The 27,890-nt window shown below is 37.3% G+C and overlaps 1 protein-coding gene across 3 annotated transcripts; it reads left to right on the top strand.

Annotated features, from left to right (window-relative positions):
* The first annotated feature begins 3 nt into the window (after positions 1-3).
* On the top strand, positions 4-27,886 carry LOC115620661 (serine/threonine-protein phosphatase 2A 56 kDa regulatory subunit epsilon isoform). 3 transcript variants are annotated; one of them, XM_030514012.1, is made up of 11 exons: positions 4-211; positions 303-573; positions 11,810-11,820; positions 23,527-23,870; positions 23,953-24,703; positions 25,161-25,360; positions 25,425-25,619; positions 25,683-25,873; positions 25,941-26,274; positions 26,495-26,724; positions 26,798-27,886. In XM_030514012.1, the coding sequence occupies exons 5-11, from the start codon at positions 24,565-24,567 to the stop codon at positions 27,093-27,095; spliced, it is 1,587 nt and encodes a 528-aa protein (XP_030369872.1). In that variant the 5' UTR covers positions 4-211; positions 303-573; positions 11,810-11,820; positions 23,527-23,870; positions 23,953-24,564; the 3' UTR covers positions 27,096-27,886. The 3 variants fall into 3 exon arrangements, with proteins under 3 accessions (XP_030369872.1, XP_030369874.1, XP_030369873.1); XM_030514014.1 differs by having other exon boundaries at positions 11,810-11,858; XM_030514013.1 differs by having other exon boundaries at positions 4-215.
* Positions 27,887-27,890: the final 4 nt, after the last annotated feature.

The following is a 27,890-nucleotide window of genomic DNA, read 5'->3' as shown; positions in this document are numbered from 1 at the left end:
AGATTTTAAATTAGTAATTATCGCATTAACAAGGCTTAAGAGGTGTACGAAATAGTCGCAAAGTGTCAACGCAAGTGCTGAGCATAATATGCAATTAAAATTGTGGCAAGTGCGTGTGCCTTTGTCAGCGTAAATCGCCAACGAAAAAATTGTGCAAACGCTCAGTGAAAAAATGCGAATGTCGTAGTCGTCGCCGTCGCCGCTTTTGAGTGTACGTACGTGCGCCGCGTTTTGCACGGCAGCTGCGCTGCTTGCTACCAGAGAATTGAAGGTGTGAATTTTTAATTTTTTTGTGTTTCTAGCTCCGGCATCTCTCACCCAATCGTTGATGTATAGTTTCAATGCAGTGAAATTGTGTGGCAAGGGCATCGTGCTTAATGCTATGAATTAATACACAAAAAGTCAAATAGTTTTGTGTCCCTGTGTAAAAATTCTGCGAGCAGCAAGACAGCAGGAGCAGCGAGAGAGCGCATCAGAGTACGCGCATTGGCACACACACATATATGCACATACGTACATCATTATACTCGCATACAACGTTAAGTTCAGAAGAGCGAAAAACAATCATTTGTGGTGAGTGTTGCCTTTCGATGAACATAAAAACGTTTTAATTTGTTGGCGAAGCCGATTAAACAGCCTCTTTGACCGGCCAAGGTACAATTGCACATTGTCTTGCACAGATATACATGAGTATTGTTCTTATTGCTTGAAGTGACGCCATGAGTTAAATGTATGGTTTGCAGCTGCATGTTTGACAGACAGCCCCAAGTCACGCGTATTAATTAATTTTAGTGGCCATAAGTTTTACGAGAATAGCACATTTAACAATTGCGCTGTTATCACCGAGATCGACTGTCAATTAATATATTGGCATCTTTTTATGACTGCTGCATTTCACCTAATTGCCGCTTGGTTTTTATGAACGAAAAAGTTGTTCTGTATATAATATGAATTTTCAAATTAAATTCACCACACTCTCGCACACACACTCACCCAAACTTACATACATACTGGAGCCCCTGAATGTCGGTTTCTCTCTGTAGCGTGTGTGATTCACAAAAGCAACAACCCCAACATATTATCTACTACACATTTTCGCTACTTTTACTATACAATAACAACAAGTATGAACGTCAACAGCCAGCAAGCGAGCGCAGCTGCTCCACCTGTCAGCCACATTCCATGCTCTCCACTGCTGGTGTGTTTCACAAACCTTAAAACTCTTTTATGAACAATTTAAAATTCTTCAATAAATCTAGTCGCTCCATTACTGTTTTTTGCGTCTTTGCTTTGGTCCTCGTTTCGTGCTAATGAAAAGAAACGTATGTGTGGGTCAAGTTTTGTGGGAGACACTCGAACACACACATACACCTAAACATCAGAGCAGCAGAGAGCGCCAAATGAAAACGGCTTTCTTTGTGGCGCAGCAGCGACGACGGCGACAAAAGCAGCGACGTCGTTTCAGTTGCCGTACGTCGCTGTCGTCGGTTGGGTGCAAAAAGAATAATTTTTTACATATGTATATACTAAGTAGCAGCATCAGCGAAAAAAAAGAGGAATCAGAATCTGTATTTGCAAAAGCATTGTGCGGTTACTTTGCTACTAAATACTAAAAAAAATATGCTCGTGGGGCCGACCGTCAGGCCAAATGCAAATGTTTCAAGTGCGCATTCGAAGTCTCCGTGTTGAAAATAAATAAATAAATATGTAATTACAATTCGATATTCAACGCGCACACACACACACACACTTACATGTAGGCGAGTGTGCCACAAACAAATTAAAAAAGCCGCATGTAGTGCGTTGAAATAGCCGCCGTCTATTTCGACTACAATTGAATTCCTTTCGAGTTTTTATATTTTATGTGCGTTTTTTATTCGTATTTTACTTATATTATTTTTAGAATATCGATTTTGTTGGGTGCCAACACTCGCATACACACAAGAGACTTTTTAGCTACACTTTTGTGTGGCTCTGTTGCCTGTCGTCCATATGTGTGAGTGTATGTGCGTGCGTGCCTCTGTTTATGTGAAAATATTTATGATAAGTGTACACAGTAAGAATGTGTGAAGCATTGATGTTTTCATATAGACTAAAAGTTACCTAATCGTTGTGCAAAAACGTAAAACAACAACACCAAAAATTGTCTGCCGTCATCGTCATTTCTCGTCCAGCGATTTTTGTCGCCCATTTAACGATCATCGTCGCGCTATGTTCAAAACAGCTGCTCAGTTCAGCTCATCACATTTCGCTCTTACCTCTGTCTACCTCTCCCAACTCACATGCTCAATGGGCTGTTTATATTTCCTATAAGATTCATCTAATATTTCACCTACATTAATAGCACACACACATTCGCACTGGTGCTCACATGTAAAACTCACACATTCATTCGCCATTAAAATTTGTTGCTGCGTTTTGCTCAATTTCTAACAAGATCTGCTTCCACTACATTCTCACAACCAACTCAGTCGCGGCGCTGCCCACAAATTGTCGTCGCATTTTTCGTATTTACATGTGTTTGCCCCCTGGGGCGCACTCGTGTGTTTTTGGCTTTTGTTTTATTTTTCGACATTGTTTTAATTCAATTATGCTAAAACGTTATTTGCAGTGCCAAAAAAAAGTTGACAAACACGAAAAAAACAAAGCGCATGTGTCTTTCATTTTCCAAAACTAAGTTGTAATTGTTTGTTCATTTTTTTAGCCTGAAAATCAGGTCTTATTATGCACCTTTTTGAAATGGTTCAAATCTAGCGGAAGTTGCATAAAGTGTGTTCCACTTTTGTTATGTATTAGTACAAAATAAGAATCTGCTTAGAAGTTTTAATTCAAAACGGTTTCTATATAAAACAGAATGGAATGGTATATTTTGCGTCCCAAATTTTGAAAGGAACTGTTTCCAATTGGACAATTTTATACCGGTATTCTGTTAAGTCATTTGTGCGTACAGTACATACGATAAAGGTAATCGGATAATATTTATGGATATAACTTAGTTTAGATTTCAGATTATGTAGGTTAATAAGAAAGTTAATAAGTTCCGCCGTAATATCTCTGAAACTGTGGGACGAGTAGTAATTGAAATAGACGACGGAAAAGCACCTATCGCGATTTAGATTCATTTGTGATGTATATACTTGTAATATATGATCTACCATAGTTAATTGGGTGTTGCAAAACTGCAACTATATTCCAGAATTTCTTATAATGCTTTTTGCAAACAAATCGATGTTTTTACAGCCCTATTATACATCTGTTCTCCAGCTTTTCCAATGTTGTTCAACAAAATTAAAATTTTAAGTTTTACCAATTGACGCTTTTGTACATAATTTGTCTTCAACCAAAAAACTGGTTTTAATTGATTGAGTGATTGGGCGCACGGAGACAGACATGCAAACACGTACACCTACAGATACAGATTTATATACAAACACACTTAAAAGTACACGTACATTCCGCCACCGATGCTACATGTATATGCCTTTTTACAGCACCTTGTCGAATTCGTTGATGCCAATTAACAAGTTCCAATTGACACATATGGCGGCAAAAGTGCGCTAAGACTATCTCCAACACACATCTAAATATATATAAATATATAGTCAGACAAGCCAAGCTAGTTAACATAAATGTGTCAAAAAGACAACATTTCTACAGATTCTCGAGATTCTTCATCTGACAAGGCCAAATTCGGCAATCAAATATTTGCGTTTCATTTTTAGATTCCTGAACTAATGTTTGCATTATAATTTGTTTCACAATCGCTTAACTATAATTTATGGTTTGACAACGGCAGCAATAGTAATAACAATAACAACAACGCCAACGATAACTAGCGTTTACTTATAATAATTCATATACAATTTGTGTATTGCTTTTTGTAACGTTTGAACGCAATCACAGCAAAACTTTTGACGTCGTCATCTTCACATTGAACGTGACTTTCAGTCGCTGCCACAGGCGTTGACATTTCCAATTGCTATATGCCGTTTTGCGCAAGCAGTTTTTGAAACGATACAAAAAAGCAACTTAAAATAGCAAATCAAATTTGTTGTTTATGCACGAAACTACCAGCTGTAATTTGCGACTTGCACCTTTCTACCAACTGAATTCATATATTTTATACCGGATTATAACAAAGTCTTAACAAAGGGTTACCCAAAGCTTAAAAATTTGATAATGTGCGTCCGTCAAATATAGACAAATATAGTACTTATACTTGTCTTATTCATAGTCAGAGCAACCTTATTACATACCATTACCATACATATTTGTAACTTTATTATTATATGCATATAGACCGATGCGTGAAAAAAACACGTTTAGAAGTTTTTTAATCGTAAAGTACATCATTACATTGTGATAAAACGAGTCGATCTCTAGACATGTCCATCTGTATGTATGATAGTGCTATAGAGGCTAAATATATTTATTCATTTGAAGAGTAAAGTATAAAGTGAAATGGGTCTTTGGAGCTTAAAAAGTCGGGACTAACCTAAATAACTGATCATTTAATGTCGATTCCATTTGTTATTTGTTAATAACCTTTTTACCTCACCTCGCGCAGAACATTAGATTTTATTCTGAAGTCGCCACAGGCAATTAGGTAGCAGACTGCTAAATGGCAGAAAGTCGTCTCAGTGCCTTCAATTTTTTTGAGGTGAACATTTTGGGCCATTTTACTCTGACGTCATGCGCAACATTTAATATGCAGCAGCAAAATTGTTTCTGAAGGAAATGCCAAACGCGGATTTTCAAAATATAATACACACACATCTGTACATAAATACTATTCATTATGTATTGTTGTGGTTTACCTAAGCTGCCACACATGGGCCGTATTTGCTGCAACATTATTGTAATTGCTTCAAGTGAAAGACATCTACTATAAAATGGCTGTTGGTTTTGTAGCAGCTGTTTTTATAAACGCCACACCGCCCTTCCTCAAGCGACCTGATTTGCGTCTGTTCACCTGTGCGTTGCTTGCTGCTGTTGCTATTGTTTTTCCTGTTGGTGCAGCATTGCGAGTGCAATATGAAAGCTGCCACAGAAGTTAAAGAGCGTGCTAAAAGTCAATTTTCCGTAAGCAAGCTGTCAGCTTCACCAAAAATCTTGCAAATGAACTCACATACATACTGTGGATGTATATGTTTGTGTAAGCTGCGGACTCGCCGCATCTTAAGTTGTTTTTTGTGCTCATTTACCCTGTATTTTTTGCAGACCTACTATAAGTAGTTAATGGCTGCATACACATATGCATATATATCACCATTGATGTTTGGCACACACCTGGCATAACTTTTTGCTGTTTAGTTCCAGCAAAAGCCGCGATAACAACGCAGCAACCGCTATATGCCCTCCCCGCTTGACCTAATGTTCGTTATTGTAGTTGATGCTGTTGTTGGTTTTGTTAATAATTCTATTTAGCTCAACCCTCATTTTTTTGCGCCTGCTGCTGTTGTTGTTGTGTACCTGTCAGTGCCCCCTATAAATTCCTTCAATTGGAGCAATAGCAACAATAACAACAGCGTGCCCATCCCCACCACCAATAGAGTTGCCATCATCTTCATTATGATCATCATCGTCGTTGTTTAACGTTCTGTTTACATTCATTTTGGCTGCTTTTTAATAAAAATTGGCTCCTTATTTACTTGTTTTTGTTGTTGCTGCTGTTTGCTTGGGTTGTTATATGGGGCAGCTTTCATTCTTGCTACTGTTCCCGCTTACTCTAAAAATAAACAACACCCATGTAGACACACAAATACGCTGCGCCATATTTCACTCAACTTTATTGGGAAAACGAATTGAAATAAAATGTTTAATTTGGGGACTGCCTAAGCAGTTTTGTTATACCCTTGCAAAGATTTCCACAACTTTAAGGATCTGATTCAAAGGAGTAATCTGTTCCAACCACTTATGTTGGCATTAAAAAAGATATGTTGTAGAGCTCATAAATCTTTTTATAAATATAAGTTAGATGCTCGCCTCATATACATGACAGATGAAAGATGCCCCTATCGGCGATTTAACTGACGATACATATTTCCCCCTGCAATGGATTTATACGAATTTATAAATACAGATGTTTCATATGTTGAATTTTCAGTTCAATACACTGAATAGCCGAATCACAACCAGTCCGACTCACGCAAGCGAGAAATAAGAGAAACATTCGGTCGCTTGGGTATTTCCATTGCATTAAAATTTATAAATTTCACATTTCATCGTAATAATATTGAGCATTTCCAAATATTTGAAAATTTCTTACCCCTCTATCAAATCAAGTTTAGTTATGAGCAGTATAAATATGCTATTAGATATTGTTTAAAGAAGCCTCATTACAACAAACACGTTTGGCGAGCATAGACAACAGCTTCAACATTTACCGCATAATTAAACTAATATTTTTGTGGTAGGATTGCAAATAGTTTCCAGTGTTTGTGATTAACAATTTTTTCTGCAAAATTTAAGTTTAAGCTTTGACAAGCAAAACAAAGAAGATTGTGTGTTTCTAGGAGTTAAAGCATTTCCTCTTCGTGATGGAAATGGTTTTTGTTACGAAAAAGAAAAATTTAGATTGTGAAGATGTATTCGATGGGTGAATTTTAGCTTTTTTCGAAATAAGATCGGCCAATATTATATTATGTGCTCCAAAAGGAAAGACTGCTTTTGGGATCGGCGGATCTACCAACAAGGTTTTTACTTTCAATTAACGGGGAGAGGATCTACTTAATTTACTACGATCTATTGTATGTATCTTAAACTTCTTTTTGCCGAATTTTTTTTGGTGCAAAGATATTCTCCCATTCGAGCTCTCCCTTCAAACAAATTTTCAACAACGGTGAAGCTCCTTTCGGAGGTATTTCTGCTGTTATCGTGGGCACAGATGGATATTTCACTCCACTCCAGAATCATATAATCTTTAGAGCTTTAGTTGGGTCTATTCTATGTGGGTGCCTCAAGGTCTTTGAACTTAAGAAGACCAATCCTTTGCTGTAGCCTTGAACAATAATAACAAATATAACTCTGCCTAATATTTTCGATAGCCGTCAAGTGCCTGATGATGTAATTCATCTCTTTACTAGTAATGCCGAAATCGATACCTATGGCAGCAAAATTATACTCAATTGTTACTGACCAATTTATATTTCATGATCTTATTTCTTGTAGCTTACGTAAATTTGCAGAAAAATTTGAGAGCTTATTGGAACAGTATACTTTTTTGAATAAGAAATTCCTATAAATTCGTATTATTTACTAGATTTGAAATCGCCAGGCAGACATATCGATTTGTCATTTTCAAATATTTTTGATTGCAGGCCCATTACAAAAATGTTCATTACTGTATACAGTTATCATAAAGGTTAAAGAATTTTAGAATAAAAGAGTAACCACGCAAGGGTGTTATTACTAATCTGGTGTGGGTAGAGGGTATATCACTGTCGGACTCTCTCGACTATACCTATCTTGTTTATTTAAGAATTAATACATTTTTAAAATATGAAACTCAATTAATAACACATAGTACATACAAGTCGAGCAATACGCGACTCTAGCAATATACTAGTTTTATATTTGCAAAGTCGACAGTTTTTGTCTGTTTTCATAGATAATGCTGATTGCTCTTGAAATCAATGAACTTATTCATGAAGGTGTGTGTGCGCGTGTGTCGGATCATGCGCTGTCCAATCTAAGCAAATGCTATAGTCTTTGGTCTTCTATATAAAAAATCACCTAAGTCCATAGATAGATTTCGCGCAAGCCGTCGTATCCCATATACCATATAACATATATATGTATACACGACTACAAAAACAAATTTGAAAAGAATTACGCGTACATACACATACAAGTAGGAGCAACAAAGAGAGCACTGTGCCGTTGAGGGCAAATATTTTATTATAATTAGATGATTGCCCTCGCGGTCGTAGACATTGTTGTTGTTTTTGGCGGACGCATTATTATAGATGCTAGTCTAGGGGCCGCAAAAGTGACACTTGTTGTTGCTACTATAGTTGTGTTTTTCTCCTCAGATTGCATTATTGGTCACACGCTCGACGTTGCCCAGCCGGCATACCAAGTGAAAAAATCTGCTGTCATTTAAATATAAAAATGACACGAAAAAACATTAAGATTATAAATAAATGGACATTTGTAAATATTTAAAGAGTTTGTTAGTTTTTAAATACTTTTTAAACTATTTGCATTAATGTTGATATTTTAGTGTCTAAATGGTGCTATTTTTATGCGGATATATTTTGACTATTTGGACTTTCAAGCAAAGGAAGCAAGCACTGTCGCATAAAAATGAATTTATAAAATTGCGCCAGTATAAAAATTGGAGCATAGCCATAGTAATATTATACTCTGTACATAAAATGTACAAGAGTATATTAGGTTTGCGGGAGCTGAAAATGTAACAGGCAGAATGAGGCGTGGCAGACCCCATAAAGTATATATATTCTTGATCAGCATGACGAGACGAGTCGATCTAGCCCTGTCTGTCTGTCCGTCTGTCCGTATGAACACCTGGATCTCAGAGACTATAAGAGGTAGAGACACCAAACTTTGCACAAAGATGCGTTATATATGTACGCTGTGCAAGTTTGTTTTATTTTTTTGATTTCCCCCCTATAGGGGTTTTCCCGATTTTCCATTCGTATAATTGCCTATATCTCGGAGACTATAAGACCTACGGACACCAAATTTTAGTCCCAGATGCCTTATGTGAATACGCAGAAAATTTGTATTTTGGAATTTCCCTCCCTCCCCCCTCTCCCATGCAAATCGCGATTTTCTCTAACTCCCGCAATTCTTGGAATTTCGAACGCAAATTGCAAATACCCCCAGTTAGTAATTATGTATCCGTATGCCAAGTTTCATTATGATAGACCGATGTAACAAGAATTTATAGCCATAAATAAATTTGCTGCTGCAGCGCTGCTCAAGCGCTGCCCGCGGCTGTTGTTGATGTTGCTGTTTGGTTGACTGCTAACATGTTTACTCAGACACGAATATACGAGCATATACATACATACACTCACACAGACGCAATTGCTTTGTATATGTGCAATTATACACCCTTTACGTGAGTTCGAATACTAAAAGAGGTAAAATCGATCAAATTTTTTTTTAATTCTCTTAATTTTTTTTAATTTCTGTATTTATTCTAAACATATGTTCAGAGTATTTCAAAGTCGGGTCACCCGACTTTAGCTTTTTTACTTGTTTTCTATTAAATTATTTTAGCTATGTTACTTTCCGAGATCCTTCCGTTCATGCGGAATCGTCTTGTCATACTGATCAAGAATATACATTATGCCACTTCTGCTTCTGTGTTTTAAAGTCTGACCAGCGTAATACTTGTATGTATATGCTTTCACCCTTCGGGTGTAGGGTGCATAAAATCCTTTTCCTTCAACACATACAAGTACTATATTTGTGTTGATCGTACTACTATTAACATTTGAAATGAAAACCAAAATTTTTCTCTGCTGCAATTAATGACGTTTGTGGTTGGCTCATATTATATTTTTAGTATAACAACTTAAATGGTGGAAAAATGTAGCCAAAAAGAAAGGCATATAAACAATTATGAGATACTCATGACGCTGTGTGGAAGACGACTGATGTGTGTTCGCGTAGGTGGGAGGGTGGAGAGTGGAAAGGGTGGGTAAAAAGATGTGGGAATGCTCGCTAATTGCTAAACTGCTAAAATTTCCTCAAATGCAAAATTAAACTGCAAGGCGTATATATTTTAAGATTTCTTAAATAAAGTGGCGTTTATTTATAAAATTTTACAATATTCTCTGCCGTCAACATGGGACATGAAATCACTTGGTTTTGCTTGCAATTTGTTTAATTGTTCGACCCTGAATTCAATTTTTGCGACGCTCGATACAACAAAGAGATTACGACGACCATATACTTAAATATATATAAATGAATATGTATATACTGTAAAGGCATTGTGAATTACTTGCGAAAGGCTTTGTTGTGGGCTGTATCAAGTTAGTTGGACGTTGTCGTCGTCATCGTGGTGGCCATAACCATGCTGGAAATGTACGAGAATATAAATCAATAAAAGACACGTTTGTTTTATAGAGAGCTGCTCAGGCCAAGTTGTTTGTAAATATATGTGTATTTGTATAACACAATATGTATAATGTAATTAACATTTGTGCAAGCAAAAGCAAAATATAAAGTTCCATTTATTATATCCCGGAAGGGTGGCAGCTTCTCTTTGCCTTTTTATCTTATCGTTGCAATTCGTGGCGTTTGCTTAAGATATATATCTTAGAATAGCCAGGTGCTGTTAACGAGGCTAGTCCAAAATATACCCGCCCTACTGTTTGAAACATTAAAAATATTAAGTTTGACCAATGACTCAATACATTTCCTTTTACAAGTATATGTTTGGCAACCCGTAATTGTAAGTACATATGTGAATTTTAAAGCATGAAGAAAACTACTCTTCGCTAAGTAACCCAATGCTCTGCAATATGAAAGCCTGCGTTTTTTTGGGACTACACTCGTAAGCGAACTTATGAACTGTCATTGCAGCCTTGCCATACTCATGCTCCACAATCGTTGCAAAAGTCAATTTTAAAACCCTTACCATTTTGGATTCCAAGTAAATTCTTTGAAACCGACATTGGAACGGGCCTTTAACAGACTTTATGTGATTCTCAAAACCATAGAAAATTCCGTTTTCAATTTACATCTTCATACCAATGTAAAGCAATTTCTAATACATAAATAAAATAATAGTTTAAGCGGATAATCCGATGTAGAACTCTCAGGATTGATAAGCTCTCCATTTTTGTTGGAGAGCGGGAACCGAAAATTGTTTGCTATGGAATGTGGAATCCTGGTGTTGTCGAAAAATAAACCTTACGTATCTACGTGCCCGCTACTGTACATTTAACCATGGGCCATGCCGATGCCCACCCATACAGTCACGCCCATAAAGCACGCGTCCATTTTTATCAACAAAAATCGCAGCACCACATAATTAAAAAAAGTAAAGGGGCCGATAGCGAGGGCGGGGCAGAGTGGGATTCTTTTGGCGGCATAGGACAAGTGAATATTGTGGCAAACCTTTTTCAAGCTAGAAAAAATGTCTATACCACTGACATTGAATTTTGCAGCAAGACCTATTATTCTATATTCTATTCTATATAGTACACATAATATAATATAATATAATATCAACAAATGGCATGTCTCCTGTAATCGCTTATACAGACATACAAATATACCTCCATATGTATGTGTGTGTGCAAAAATAGCGTCGCATATTGCTCACCTTTTCGTCTGTGGCAAATTTGATAAGAATACGCTTATTATTATAATATTTTCAAGATTCTTCTTTTCAATTTATTGTTCTTAAAATGGGAAAATTATTGGCATATTTTAATATTTTGAACATTTTTGTTACGCTGATTCGCTTTAATTATTCAATTAAAACTAAAAAGAAATTGTTTCGTGTCAGATTGACGCCCACTATTCCGTTCGGGCTTTTCTGTTTTCCAAGGTGAAAGGGTATTATGAATTCGCTTAGGTATTGTTTTATTATATTAATTTATTTCTTGGATAATTTTGGGCCTGCGCTATCTGTTGCTGCGCTTTGTTAGCTTTATAATTCCGTTTTAAATGTTTATTTTTGTTTACAATTTCATCATATTCTGCTGTTGGCTTACTTATAATGCATAGTGTAATTTTACGGCGTTGTGTATTAAGCCGTCTGATGTAATTAGTTTGTCTGCTTTGTCAACTAATTTGTGACTTTCTCTTTTTCTTTTTGCAGGTGATAATAAGGTAAATGGCGCAAAGACGTACGACTGTAAACCATGCTTGTGAGTGTGTTGCATAAAAACAACCGTTATAGTACAATAAATAGAGCATATTATAATAAATTTCCTACTGCTATATAAGATAGTATCGCAAAAAAGTTAATGTAGAATGCTTGGGTAATTTGTTGTTTCAAGAAAAGTACCTTGAATGGAGGTCTATATGGTTGATTTTCAAAGTTCTTTTGTTTAATTAAATATGTCTTGCAAATAAAAAGTTCGTTTTCCTGTTGAATAACATTGAAGAAATTTGTCTTAACTAAGGATCCCTATGATCCCCGACCCCTTCTTTAATTTTGGTTGGTCTTGTTCTGTCAGTTTCCTCTAAAGGTTGTGACTCCTATCTCTTGTACCATGAACAGCATCATATTTTAAATTCAATTCGGTGTTTGGAACCGCCCTAGTCTACATATGCTGTAATTATAGTTGTCTTAAAGGCCAGGTATTATGACATTCATAAGTGAGACAGGCCCTGTGTAGGCCCCAAACAAGACAAAACGTATTCTGAATGATGTTGCCCCGACCGTTGCAACGCCCCTATTTCGGCTGCATGTCGATTGTTCTAAAGTGCTGACGTTCGTTGAGTACACACTACAGAAAATAAATACCAAAAATAGAAGCTTTGCTTTAGTGCTGTGCGTCTATTTTTATGCCCACACCCACCTACTTGTACTAACATACGGTAGTGTTGCTGCATAACTTTGGTTATGTCGCATCCCATTGCGTGTTTATGGAACATTAAAATAGACGTATGTACATACATACATATATACACATGGCGCTAATTTCTGTTAGATTGTTGTTGTTTAATATAGCGCCGGGGTGGGAACCACTTTAACGGTGTCAGTGTGTGTATGAGAGCTTTTTGTTTGCCGCTTTTTCTTCCCTTTTCCTGTCTCTTTAATTGAAATTAGTCAGGCCTTGTACGTCAATTTTGTGTTCTGTGCGCCCCTATTTGCCCATCGATATTGGCACACAAATTGAATCTTTTTTGCAAACTTCCAATCAATCAGTAATAAATGCATAAAAGCTCAACCTGACAATAATACGAATGCGAGACAAGAAAACAACCGCTGACGACAATAGAAGTCCCCCTGAAGGTTGGGCGGTACAGGTGCCCACAATGTTGATTTGGTGTATTGCACTGATAAGCATTTCTCTGCAGCACTTGAGAGTATTTAAATTTGTTGATATTTATTGGAACTTGGAAAATGTATTTATTTTCGCACAACTCCAACAATCTACGAATTACGCAACCGTCTCTGTTAATAACCATCGCACTCTGTCGCACAGTTTAATAATTTCATCTACTTTTTTGTATAAACTGAGCAGCACAAATCGCAATATTTTTAATTCTTTCTATTGTTGCATTTGCGCATATCTGACAGTTTCATGCCACGTTTCAATTTAATTTAAATTAATTTTTCTTTTAAATAATAAATGGGTTTTATCCTTTTTATTCATTTTTTCATTCAGCTACGTAATTGTTGTGTGTGTGTGGTTTGTCCCCAAAAAGAGCTACCAGCTGACCCAATTCCCACGAAATGGGTTGCTAACAAAAACCGGACGCCCTTTTTTGAGCGTTCAGCAGGGCTTCTAATTAGGTTGCCTTAAGTCTGTATGAATATATAATTTGCATATGTATGTGCTTATAAGTATATTATGTGCGTGTGGTTAAAGGACGAATAAAAAATGCATCTAAAATGTAACCAGACAACAGGGACGCACGTCCTGCTCATGTACTTTTCTCAACGGATGAAGCATGTGTCCTTGTTGTTTTACGTTATTATTGTGTTGGTGTTGGCACACCCTATACCCCACCGATCTGTCATAACTTTCACTGCTGCTGCAAACTTTTAATGCAACCCATAGGAGGGTAAACGGGAGCTGCAGAATCATATAAAACTTATTGTTTCATTTCCTTTCACTTTATGCAAATTTAACGGCGCAGTATTCTTGCGCCCGCACACGAAGAAACACATGCATATACGTATTTACGTACACACATACACACTCGCGCACATATGCAAATGCCATTGCACTATTGCATACACACTGCGAGATATTTGCATTTAAAAGCTACATACGCTCTTGCTCTTGTCATGTGCACAGTGGTGTATGTGTGTGTGTGATGAAGAGGGGATATGGGGAGTCGCTGCATATGCATGTGTACGTGTGTACAAATGCGTTGTTTGTGTGTGTTATGTGTGCAGCTAAGTTTATGGCTGACTGTTGATTTGATTGATTTAATGGTGAAGCTGATACCATATGCGGGTGATGGACAGAGAGAGGGAGGAGCCAGGAGAGTAAGGAAAGAACAGAACAAAGACCATTAAATGGTATAAGGTCAAGGTCAGTGCTATTACTGAATGATTTTATTATTTGATTCATTCAAATGTACAATATCATTTGATTGCATTAATATTTACTATTGCTTGAATAAAAAAAACTTATCCAAAGTCTTCAGAAAAATATGAAAATAAATATATTTTTTTAAAGGAAACTTACAAGCGTTTTTAAGAATTTATTAAAGCGTTTAAATACTCTATCGAGTCTGCACAAATATATTAAAAATACTACATTTTTTTTTAATATTACAACAATGTTAATGCCCAACATTTTTTGAAAATGTCATTGACCAATAAATAATGTACTTCTTAGGTATGGGTATATGAAAAATACTAAAAAACAGCCTATGATTGATATAGTGGCAGCACATCGCGTTTGGTCGAGGTATATGTGTCTACCTAGGTTTTTGTTGTAATCTTGGGTACCACTCAGTGTGACATACTGAAATACTGTTAATGTTCCACCATTTCTGCTTACACCATATGCCGGTGCTTTCGCCACTACATGGAATGCCGTCATTGGTGATGTGTTTTCATGTGTACTTATAAATCAATTTCACGCACAGAAGGCATTTTTATAAATCAAGATGCGGGGCATTACTTATAATCAGTCATGCTTATGTACATATATAGTAGTATGTATATACTGTAAGTATGTAGAAGTGGAACACAGATTGTAGCAAAATATGAAACTTAAGTTTCATGCACATACACACACACACACACACAATAAGAAGTACACGCATAAGCACACACGCTGCATTTGCCACGCAATTTTTTATTGTGGATAAAAAACGCAGTGAAGCAAACGAACGACTTAACAACAAACCAACCCACCAACCAACCAACCGACGAATGAATGTTTCTCTTCAAACTAATGCCTTTCCCTGCTCTCTGAAGCTTCGGACTAACACATCTTCTGGCCGCCTGCATTTGCCTTTCATCTGTTGTCTGTCCCGTTTCCCACACCTTGTTGCCCCGCTGTCGACAACGACCTAGACGACGCACAATGATTTGAATGCATTTTCACTTCTGCGAATTTTCACGTTTTTCTCGTTGCGCTCTCGTCGCACATTCGCATTTCCACAACATTTTCCATGCCATGCATCGCTGCCTGGTGCTGACAGAAGCAATATAGTCGCTGCGTCTGCTGTTGGAGACGGATGCCTTTCCAAGGCGTTTTTAAGTGTGTGACGAAGACGAAGACGCTTGAACAGCTTCTATAGTATACTAGACATGCATGTATGTGTATACACGCAAATAAGTAGGTACGTATAAGTCTTCAACAGTCCGCCCCTGAACTTTTGAGCACTTCCATGTCTGAGGGACGAGAAGGGCTTACTATGTGGCACCATAACGAGACGCGCACATCGTTCGCTGCGTAGTTTTTCACTTTCTTAAAGCTTTTATTGACCCTCTTCAGGCCCCTGTACCCTTTGCATACTTTTCAAGCACGTTGCGTTTGTAATGAACAAAATTGTGCGCATTTTTCTTTTCTTGGCTGCTGTTGCGTACATACAAGTAGTTCCCTATATACAAACATATGTACATATATTTTCATATGTATTTGTTAGTATTGGTTTGTTCTAATTTCATCAAAGCAAGCTGCTGTCCTTTATATTCCACATACGTATGTCTCCAGTATGCGCTGTCCAAGGTTTTCCCCATTACGTGTAAAAGAAGAAAAACTCCTACAAGGGGTGTTGGTTGGCCAATGGTGTAGGGGTGTTTGGTGGATTCCAAAGCTGTTATTACGCGTGTGAATTTCCTTCGAACATTTTTCGTAATTAGACGTGCCGAAAGCATGCTCCGAAAATGCCATAAAACACGGCATTCTTTTGAAAAGTATATACGGACTTGAAAAGATTTAATAAGCAATTTAATAATAAATTTCTATTGTCTAAACAACACACACTTACTTAACACATATTCAATTTGAATGCCCCTAAGAGGAGAGGGCTCTTACCTATATCGATATGTTTGTGTCGCTCACGAGATAAAAATATACAGATTAAATGTAAAAATGTTATATTTATATGTTAGAGATGTTCTCTTAGGATCAAAATTGAAATAAAATAAGTTGGCAAAATAAAAGAAACCTCGACGATAGACAGAACGCATTGTTCTGTGTCATTATAACAAACAAAAGACCGAAAACAAGACTGCGACAATAAATAGAGAAGGAATCTTATGCAGGAACCTTCCCGGGATCAAAACGATGGTCCACTAAATCTAGTTTGCTTCTTTACCTTCCCTCTTTGTACTGTTACTTTTCGTCATATAAAAATGTCTCAGAAACCAATATGGGTATGATGTGCGAAAGCACTAGCTTTATACTTATAATACATTCAGTTAAGTATTAAGACATTAGGTATACTTTAAGTTTTTAAACAAATCTCTTAGATTATTTTATTTTATTTTTCCACCCTTTCACGTAATCTTAAAAAAATGACGCAACAAAACAAATTATTAAATTCTTGCAACGCGGTCTCCACCGGAAAATGCCAATAAGAATGGATGTTAGCACCGGGCTGTCCCCCCTGACTTGCTTTCAAGCCGTAGATGGATAGGAAGGGGAAGAGAAAAGCGAAAGATAAGCAAAACAAGACACTTGAAATGCGAATGTGGACAATAAGTGTGGACTGAAAAGTCAAAACTGTTGAAAAGCGGGCACTGCATCTCTGCACTACTATAGTGGAGGGGATAGACGGGAGCTGAAGGCTTGCGGCCAAGTACAAATAAATGTTGACAGTTTGCCAAGGCAGTTGAAAAGTTTTTACCGTTTTCTTTTACCATCTTTTCCACCTCCTCCTGCTTTTCAGCGTGGCATGAAAAATTGCGGAAAAATTTTCCATTTAAATGTAGCAATATTTAAATATCGATTATGGGTGAAAAATCAATAGACACAAGCTGCGGGCATCCACCCATGCACGCACACACTCACAAGCACGCTAATTCATACTGAAAAGCAGCAGCTGTGGGGTGGCACCTAATATATATTCGGTCAATGCTGAGTCATTAAAAGGCCAAGACGTCGTAGTTGAGGCCGGCGCTAATCGAAATAGAGCTTAAAAAAACCTGGCAATTATTTACTACACACACACATGTGCGTCAATCATAGTTTAGTTTTTGAGGAATTAAATATATTCGAATTGTCATTCAGAATACTTTTCATACCCGTAAATCCTTGTTTTGCCCTTTCTATACATGATATGAATTAGTTCTAGAAAAAAACAAGAGAGAACGAGAGTCGAGCAGTGAAATACACAGTACCCCGACGCTAAATTATAATTATATAATTATTATAAATTATGTATATAGATTGCGTGTGCAAAGTTTCGTTTGTGTACCTTTTGAAATGTGGACAGTATTGACGAAATTCTGTAGCGTGGGAAGAGGCGGAAAAATAAAAAAAATATAATAAACTCGTCCCTTTTCGGACCTAATATAATCTGGATACCTACTTTGGTTACTCCAGCTTTTATAGTTTTTGATATCCTTGCGTTCATGCAGACAAACAGACGGACGGACATGTCTAGATCCATTTCCCTCATCGTGCTGATCAAGAATATATATACTTATTGGGGTCTGAGATGCTTATTTCTGCATGTTACATACTTTGCACAAACCTAATACGTATATCCTTTTACCATACGGGTACAGGGTATAATAATTGGAATACTTTTTTGTTATTCTTTGTTACTGGAGAATTATAAAATTTAATTGATTATATAATTTTTCCACCAGATTACACTCCTTTGATGATTTCCCTATTAGTATGCTTTAGTTATTTATTGATTATTATCAGACATTTGTTTGGAAAAATACAGACCGAGACTGGGGCTGAGATAAAGGCACAGGTCTAGCAATCAAATACGAAATGGCTGCGTACTTTTAAAAAAATATACAAAAAAAATACATACGTTTAATTGTAAATTTGTCCCATCTTCTGTATACACAGGGGCGTACGCAGCTTTTGTAAAAGGGAGGGCCAAAAAATTAAAATGTTGATTAAATAACGAACGGTACATTTAAAATATAATTTAACTAGCAGGTATTGCCCGTCTTAACCCGGCTCAATATAATGTTTCCAATTGTATTTATTTTGTGTGTGCATAACCTTCCCATATGCTTTCACCCTTTAAGTTACCAGTAGGAAGGCATTTAAGGTATTTAAATGAACATTTTCTGTTCTTGACAAAAAATTGTTCAGTAGTCCTTTACATTTTTGTTCTTGCCAAACTATTTCGTTAAACGAACATGACCACTATAACTAATATTTTTTAAAGCTCGTTTTCCCCCCTTTGGAGCTAGAATTTTCCAAAAGCCTTTCTTAGTGTGCTCCTACACTATGATGGATACTATGAAAGGATACTTGAGTCAAAATTTCATCTTTTACCGTTTGGGCTGTGCGTTGATCACCAATTAGTCAGGACAAACTGTTTTATATATATAGAGATAATGCACTTCAACATATCCAACTCAGTTCCATTTTAAGGGGTATGCGTACGCCCTTGTGTATACATATACTCGTATCTATGTATGTATAAGCATACAAATATATTCTGAAGCGGCATGACAAGACAAATCGATTCATTTCGGAAACGGCTGGGCCCGCCTTCACCAAATTTCATGCGTAATCCCTAGGAAACTTGAGGTTATCTGTTTGCTGTCCAATATTTCTACTGATAATTACACGCGTAATTCAAACGTAATTTTTGTAACGATTTGTTGACATGTAATTTAAAAGCAAAGTCAACGTATATATTTGTTTTCTTTAGTCTTTCAATACTAAACTAAGCATTTTTTCTAAGTGTAGCTTAAGACTGACATAAATAGTCAACGACTTATGCCACACACACTTACATTAAAACTTTAGCTCATTATTTTTTCAGTGCGCCTTGTCACTGCCAACGTCGGTTTGTTTTTGTTATTAGTTGGGGAATTTGCTTTGTTTCGTTTTAGTCTTTTCTTTATTTTGTAAATAAAGTCATAAGGACAGTCGACACACACATGCTCAAAAGCAACTAACTAACGGGTTTTTATGCGCTGACCTTTCTAACCATTGTCTATGCTCTCTGCGGTTGGACATGGCCTAATGGGTATGGTCAGCCGTTTTTATCGTACGGGTCATCGTAGTCTCTCCTATTGTTGCTGCTTTAGTTGTCGTTGTTGTTATATCGCATGGGGGGATTCATTTGTCTTCAGCCTACTAGGCAAACATTTATTATTGTTGTTGTTATTATTATGGGCTCGGCTGTGACGCTTGATGCTTTTATATAAAAATAACATAATAAATGACCAACCCTGGCAGTTGTTCATTTTATATATTAATGTCACAGTGCTGTTATGTGAGTGTAAGTGATTGTGTGGGTGTGTGTTTGATTAGGGCATGCTATAGAGGAAACAGTTCTGCACTTATTGAAATAAATTGAAACAAAATGTAGGCAGAGCATAAGGGTCAACGTTGAAAAAGTGCAATTATTGATTTTCATCTCAACAGCAAAAATACAATTTTGTAAAAGTTTGCAAACACATTTGCCAATTTTTTGTAGTTGACGTATTTCCTCGGGAATGTGATCTAATAGGTAGTGAGTTTTACTAACATTGTTTTTTTTTTTTTCATAATAACTTACAATTTTGTATAGTTTATGTATTTAAACATAATTTCAGTAATATATGCTACATGTTAAATCACTCGTGGGTCGTAAATGGGGGAAATATGTTTTAAATATCTTTTCTATGTTTTTTTTATAAACAGAATGTACTTTATTATAGAATTGTTATTGGGTTTTGTAGCAATAGCATTACCGTCTTGACATGCTTGGCAAAGCCGTCAATTTTGTGTACAAACAGTTTGCCTGTCTCGCCATGCCGTTAGAGTGATTTTGTAGTTGGATAATGGCAGATCAAAAAACAGATTTTCTTTGTATTTTCATACAGGAACTGAGTAAAAAGGTAGTAAAAAATTGAATGAAGGAATACTTACATAATATATGTACATACATATGCGTTGAATTGGGTTTTTTATAAATTGCCATTTACTATATTGTAATATCTTTAAAATCCTTTCCGTTAACGCCAGTCGGGTTGTTTCCTCACAGTTGCTAGGCCATTTATATGCCAAATGAAATCAGCAAACGAAAACTGGAAAATTGGGTGGTTGACTGGCAAGTAGCCAGATAGACAGGCCTTTATTTATGCCAGCTGGGCAAGTATTTGCATGTGCGGCAATTGCAGAGTTGTGTGTGGTGTGTGTTGCCAGCTGCTGGTATGCTGCGCAACAGTAACAACACCAGCAATATGTACATTCTGCTCTGCACAACACGCTTGTCATTATTTGTTTGTCAGCGTCCAACAGATTCGCTTTACTCTGTTCCTTGCACGCCTATCCCACCCGCCGATGCCAGGTCCTTGCCACATGAGAGTCAGTCAATAGCATTTACCTGTTTGTCACTCATACGCGCTCTGGTCGTGCTCTTATTATTGCGCGCTTGGATGTACTGTGTGGGTGCTGCCCAATTGCCATTGTTGTTTTTGTTGTTGTAACGTCTCTGCTTGTGTGCGTTCAACGTGTATGACATGTTTTTCTTGGCTTGTTGTTGACTTGTTGTTGGCTTTCCTGTATGCGAGTGAATGCAATTTCATGCGCTCGCCCCCGCTTGGTGGCTTGACAAGCCGACCAACGCGAAAACCACCTACAACATACATATGTACGTACATAAATACATACCACATATATGTATGTATATATGAACATGTGTGTGCATGCTCATAGATATGGCCAAGACTATAGTGCCACAATGTCCTCAAGTGAAACCGCAACATATCAACTTCTTAGTTGTAGTTGTTGGTGCTGTTATTGGTTTGAAGTTCACCATGGCTTTTCAGGTCAGGCAATGGCAACAAAATATTACAGGATGCACAAGTTGCAAGTTTTTCCGTTTCAGCTTTAATCGCACGCCACTTTTACGTCTTTCATTTCCTCCCTTATAGCAAGTACGTCTCCGTTGGCTACATCAAAATGGCAAGATGTGCCATTTAGTTTCCGGGCGCTGACTTTAGCATTTTAAAATTAAATAAACAAAACAGATTTAACAAATTTAATTTGTTAGCTTCAACGCCTAAATTCCGGCCCTATTTCTGCTCTAGCCCCTATCCGCCACTGCCGGCAAATGCCCTGCGGTTTGCCGCTTTATTTCATGGCATTTCGCAATTGCTTTGCGCTGCGTGCTCCAGGGTGGTGGTGATGATGTTTTTTATAGCCTGTACCCAAAGCGTGAAAGGCTATACTAGTTTTGTGCGCATGTATGTAACACACAGAAGGAGGCGTGGCAGACCCCACAAAGTATATATATTATTGATCAGGATGAGAAGCCGAGTCGATATAGCCTTGTCCGTCCGTCCGTCTGTCCGTCTGTCTGTCCGTATGAACGCAAGGATCTCAGAAAGTATAAGAGCTAGAATAACCAAACTTGGTTTCCATATTCTCCTAAGACCGAGAAAGTACGAGTTTGAGTTTTTTTTCGATGCACCCCCCCACTCCCCCGCAATTCGTGTTTTTTCTTATAACTTCCGTAATTCTCGGAATTTTGAAATAAATTTTGGTAGGTACATCCAGTTAGTACTAATGTGTCCGTATGCCAAATTTCATCATGATAGGTCAATTCTGAAGAAAGTTATAGCCATAAGTAAAATCGCTGCTCATGCGCTGCCTCTGTCGGCAGCGCTGCCCGCAGCTGTTGTTGTTGTTGCTGCTTTGGTTCAACTTTGTGCTGCATACATACACGCATATAAAAACGCATAGGTACGTGATGTAAATGTATGCTGTTAAAACTGAACATAAACATGTACTCTCATTTAATTTAATTAATTATTTTAATTAATTAATTCATTCATTTTTTTAATAATTTAATTTTTTTTTTAATTTTTTTTTTTTTAATTTTTCCTTTTTGTGGAGAGTACAGGCTATTTTACTGTCGGGCTTGCTCGACTGTAGCGTTCTATCTTGTTTTGTTTTTGCTACAGCAGCAGTAGTGTTCCTGCGGTTTGTTTCAAATGTCGGGCAATGTTGGTGCTGCAGAGCAAACTGTGTAAAAGCGTCATTCATATGCAACATAAATTTGGATTGGTCTGAGGCTGCTGCCAGAGAAAAATGTGGAAGAAATCGGTTATATTAATAGAATCGCTATTCCATTCAGTCAGATATAATCGAACATTATAAGTGCCAAAAAGATGGGATAGCTAAAATATTTCGTGGGAATACTGTCGATACGGCAAAGAAATCATTGGGCGCATTCCGAAGGTCTTAGCGATTTGTAATTACCGATTTAACCTGCTGCCAGCTGTGGTTCGTGATTCCCCTAAGTAAAAATGTCAATCGAAATCACAGAAAAAATAAAATATAATTGTGTGAATAGTTGTCAAACTAAAACGAAAATATTTTCTCAAAAAATACTACAAATCACAAGATTTTTATCAAATAGCCACCATAAGCTGTCACCAGAGCTAAATCAACAATCGGTAATCACATACTTGTATTACAAATCGCTACGACCTGCGGAACGCGCCCATTGCCTTTCCTCGATAGGCTAGGATATTCTTACCGGCTATATCTTTTAAAGTTGTTGGTATTCGAACGGAAGAACAGGTGAACATGTCTGCGAGAATACAGATTTGACTCATCAGGTTGACTGTAAATACACGTGTGCCATGCCTCCTTCTGCGTGTTACAAATATTTGACGTTCAGAATTTATTATATACTCTTACATAAATACATATATAATTCGGGTACAGGTTATCAAAAAATCAATTCATATCTCATTGAATAGCTTAGATTATATTACAAGTATATTCTTTTAAATTACTAATACAGTAATTATTTAATTTAAAACCCTACGATGAATTGTCTGATACAAATGTAAGGAGTGTCATAATTGCATCCAAAGTCTTGCAAAGTTGGACTCTTCTTTAGCTTTAGCTGGTGATGGGCCGCAGTTTGAAAATTAAAATTAGGGTTTCTTATCATTCCGCACCTAGATATTAGCGTCAGTGTCCCAGTCATTAGAACACATACAGACTTGCCTTCAGATAACTCTGATTAGATATGCACCGCCCAAAGTTTTATTTGGCAGTGAACAGCACTGATGTCAAATTTGAAATATTTGCCGTGTTGATAAGAGGAGACACACTCACACATATGGATTCGCTAGCGTTTTTATGGCTTTTTATATTTACTTTTATAATATATCTACATGACTATATATAGTATGTGTGGCTTTGTTATGTGTGACAAATTTTAATGTGAATATTTGTTTCCTTTCAGTGCATGTTATGCGAAAAATCAAACCGAGATCATAACAGCTTAGCCGAAGCACCAGAGCACAGCCTGTACGAAAGAGAGAGGGAGAAAGAGAGATAGAGAGAGAGTCATAGAGCGAAGGGGAGAACTATGTGAATGCAAACGTGCAGCAAACAGTTCTTATCAATTTGATGTGCCATTCAGCGAACAACAGCTACAGCAACAACAAAAGCAGTGTCAAGGGCGCCAGGAAACGTAGAAGCTAAGCGAGTATTATAATATCAACCACAACAGAAACAACAAATCGCGCAACAATCCCTCCATTAAACAATATAAAACAAAAAGAGTACTATTAGCCAGGTTCGCAGGTAAATAAAGAAAACGAACCATACTCTCGTATGTATTCGAATAAACCGCACTCATCTAATTTAAAAACTCTCTCCTTTTTAGTGGAAGTAATACTGTAACGAATTTAAGATCAACAAGCAACAAGAATAAGAAGAGGATAAAGAGAGAGGAAAGCAAGCAGAATCCATACATCTCAGTCTCTATAATATAAATGTCAAGATAAGTCGTTACCGTTTTAATACCGCTATCAACATTACACAACAGCAGAAACAACATCAGCAGCAGCAAACCCAACAACAGCAGTCGCACAAGCAGCAACAACAACCCAAAGTAGTAGCTGCAGGGGAGCAGCAGCAATTAACACCCCAACAACAACAGCAACAAAAATCATCAAATTCATCGTTATTATCAAAAGAGGGCCAAATAAATCATTGCAAAACGCCAAACTCAACCGCAAAAGTCGCCAACATAACACATAAAATTTTCGGTTGGCTACGCAAATCACGCAGCAAAAAGCCCGTCGAAATTCTAGCGAGTGATTTCGGCGACGAAGACGGCGACGAGGGTGTGGGTGCAGCGGGTGCAGTTGCAGCAGGGGCGGCGGTGGACGATAATTTTTCAAATTCAAACGTTACATACAAAGCCGGCAAGCTGAATACCACAACGACAGCCACGGAGACCGCCATCGATTCAAACGATCCCAAATCTGAAAAGATGTCATCGGGCACGTTTGTGGATCGAATCGACCCGTTCGCCAAACGTTCATTGAAAAAGAAAAGTAAAAAGAGTCAAGGTTCCTCTCGCTACAGAAATTCTCAGGATGTTGAGCTGCAGCAGTTGCCGCCGTTAAAGGGTGAGGGAAATTAATAAATACTAAATAAATAGGTGTATACATCAACATATATCCGTCTGTTCCCCAGTCCACCCACCTGGTTGAATATTACACTCAATACTCTTTCCACAGTTATAAATACATAATAGAATAACTAAACTGATTGTGGAACCGTACAATACAGACTGACAAAATCATTTTTGATATGTTCGTATTTTTGTCAGAGTAGTGAGTGTAAAAGACAACAAGATGGCTGTCTATCATAGACACTATCCATATAACCACAAGACGATAAATGTAGCCTTTCTAAGATTACTAAATCGTTAAGTTTTAGAAGAAAATATTTCACCATACCCAAAATATGGGGAGCAATCTTTCAATTATGAAAAAAATCAAATAAAATAGAAATAGTTTTTATGATGAATTCCTTTTTTCTTAACGAAGAATACCTTTTTAAAAAATCCCTTTTCATTTTCAGCCGATTGCTCCAGTTTGGAACAGGAGGAGTTGTTCATACGGAAATTGCGACAGTGTTGCGTATCATTTGACTTTATGGATCCCGTAACGGATTTGAAAGGCAAGGAAATCAAACGTGCCGCACTCAATGATCTATCCACCTATATAACACATGGGCGTGGTGTGCTAACAGAACCGGTCTATCCCGAAATAATACGCATGGTCAGTATACAGCATTTAAAATTGAATGTACCAATACTAATTCCTATTCACATTTGGCTTCTAGATTTCTTGTAATTTATTTCGGACTTTGCCGCCCAGTGAAAATCCTGATTTCGATCCAGAGGAGGATGATCCGACATTAGAGGCTTCGTGGCCGCATCTGCAGCTGGTATATGAGGTGTTCTTGCGTTTCCTAGAATCACAAGACTTTCAGGCAACCATTGGCAAACGTGTGATCGATCAGAAGTTTGTGCTGCAGGTGCGTACAAAAAATATAAACAGTTCCAAGTATTCCTCTTAATTTCACGACATAATTTTGCAGTTGCTGGAGCTGTTCGACTCGGAAGATCCGCGAGAGCGTGACTTTCTAAAGACGGTCCTGCACCGCATATATGGGAAATTTCTAGGTTTACGTGCTTTTATACGAAAACAAATCAACAACATATTCTTGCGATTCATTTATGAAACAGAGCATTTTAATGGCGTCGGCGAGCTTTTGGAAATACTGGGCAGGTAAGTTACTCAATTGAATTTATCTATATATGTACATATATGTATATTTTATCACATTTTTTTCTAGCATTATCAACGGTTTTGCCTTGCCGCTGAAGGCGGAACACAAACAATTTCTGGTAAAAGTTCTGCTGCCGCTCCACAAAGTGAAATGCCTATCGCTCTATCATGCTCAGCTGGCATATTGCATTGTACAATTCCTAGAGAAGGATCCATTCCTTACCGAGCCGGTGGTGCGTGGTCTGCTAAAGTTCTGGCCAAAGACGTGCTCACAGAAAGAGGTCATGTTCTTGGGTGAAATCGAAGAAATTCTGGATGTTATTGATCCGCCGCAGTTTGTCAAGATACAGGAACCGCTGTTCAGGCAAATTGCCAAATGCGTATCGAGTCCTCATTTTCAGGTAAATAGATTTCTAATATTTTGGTAATAATAGGGTCGGAAGGACTGCAAAGAGTTCGATCCCTCATTGAAATAGAAACTATTGTATTAATAGTGTTTGCAATCCTCTCAAATCTATACGTTCAACGTTTGTTAATTTGTTAAAATCTTAAAAAATTTGTTTTCTTGATCATTTTTAATACCATTTGAATGCTTCTAAATTTCTGTATTTTTCAATGCAGGTTGCTGAACGGGCTCTGTATCTCTGGAATAATGAATACGCCATGTCCCTCATAGAGGAGAATAATGCGGTGATCATGCCAATCATGTTTCCAGCGCTATATCGCATTAGTAAGGAACATTGGAATCAAACTATTGTGGCGCTGGTCTATAATGTGCTGAAAACGTTTATGGAAATGAATTCAAAATTGTTCGATGAGCTGACCTCCAGCTACAAGGCGGAAAGGCAAAAGTGTGTGAATCAAATATATTTATATATATTTTCAAATTCATATAAATTTATAAATTATTTTCTGGTTTCACAGAGAAAAAAAACGTGAAAGAGATCGCGAGGAGCTGTGGAAGAAACTCCATGAACTCGAATCAAATCGTTCAAGTGGGCGAGCGGGCAATGCTGCTGCTGGCGGCAGCGCTGCGACAGCGAATAATGCCGCGTCCGGTACGGCGGGAACGTCCAGCACAGGGGGGGCTCTCAATTCTCATCAGCAGCAGCAACAGTCGAATAGCAGCAGCAGCGGCAGCTTGTCCAGCGGAGGCGCCGGCGGTGACAATAATCCTGCGACAGCAAATGCAAAAATCAAATCTGAGAAGGCCGACAACTAAAGAAAAGCGCACTGGCAACGCAACGCGCGCTAGAAACTAACAATAAATCAGAGGAATAATCACCGATGAAACACGAAAGCAAAACATAGCACACAACAGCAGCAACAAAAGCAAGAACATAAAACAAAAACCATATTGTTAGCTTTTGGAAATATTAAAACACAACCGATGAGCGTTGCGTTGATTGCTGCGCTCTGTGGCATATACAAGCAGTTATATAATATAAGCAGAAAAGTTATACATACATACATACTACATACATACTACTGAAAGAAAACGCAAAACATATGCAAAAAGCAAAAACAAAAAAAAACCAACCAAAATATGAAATCAACAAAAATTGTATACTCGTTTTCTGACAAGACACCAACCAAGCAAGCTGGCGCTGATGTTGTTGTATGATTTAGGCGCGGAGGAGGGCAAGGTTAACTAATTAGTTGAAAGTTGGAAGTGTAGCGATTTTGGTTAGGACCGATAGAAGAAAAGAGAGAAGCAGCAGCAACAGCAGCAGCATACATCTATATAAATATATACATAATGTATCTTAAAAAATAGAAGAAAAAAAAAAACAACCACAACCACATACATATTATAAATATCTATTACGAGAGAAAAAATATTATTATTACGTTTATGTTTAAGGAAAAAGTAAGAAAACTAAAATTGAATAAAGGCGAGGATAAAAGCGAAGTCTAGACTTGATGAATGAAGATGAAATAAGAATGATGATAATTGTTAAAGAGCCAAGCATTCGCGAAATATTTAAATAAATAAACCAGCGTAAAACTAAAGTTA

The sequence above is a fragment of the Scaptodrosophila lebanonensis genome, unplaced genomic scaffold (assembly GCF_003285725.1).
Source record: "Scaptodrosophila lebanonensis strain 11010-0011.00,11010-0021.00 unplaced genomic scaffold, SlebRS2 tig00000024-arrow-pilon, whole genome shotgun sequence".
NCBI classification, from domain to species: Eukaryota; Metazoa; Arthropoda; class Insecta; order Diptera; family Drosophilidae; genus Scaptodrosophila; species Scaptodrosophila lebanonensis.
The sequence above is the reverse complement of the archived record's forward strand: the minus strand, read 5'-3'. Positions and strand labels throughout refer to the sequence as shown.

Bases quoted from the DNA above. Each gene is read 5' to 3' on its own strand.
- LOC115620661 (XM_030514012.1), top strand. From the start codon at position 24,565: ATGTCATCGGGCACGTTTGTGGATCGAATCGACCCGTTCGCCAAACGT. The intron at 24,704-25,160 runs GTGAGGGAAATT...TTTCATTTTCAG, and splicing joins GCAGTTGCCGCCGTTAAAGG to CCGATTGCTCCAGTTTGGAA. The intron at 26,275-26,494 runs GTAAATAGATTT...TTTTCAATGCAG, and splicing joins TATCGAGTCCTCATTTTCAG to GTTGCTGAACGGGCTCTGTA.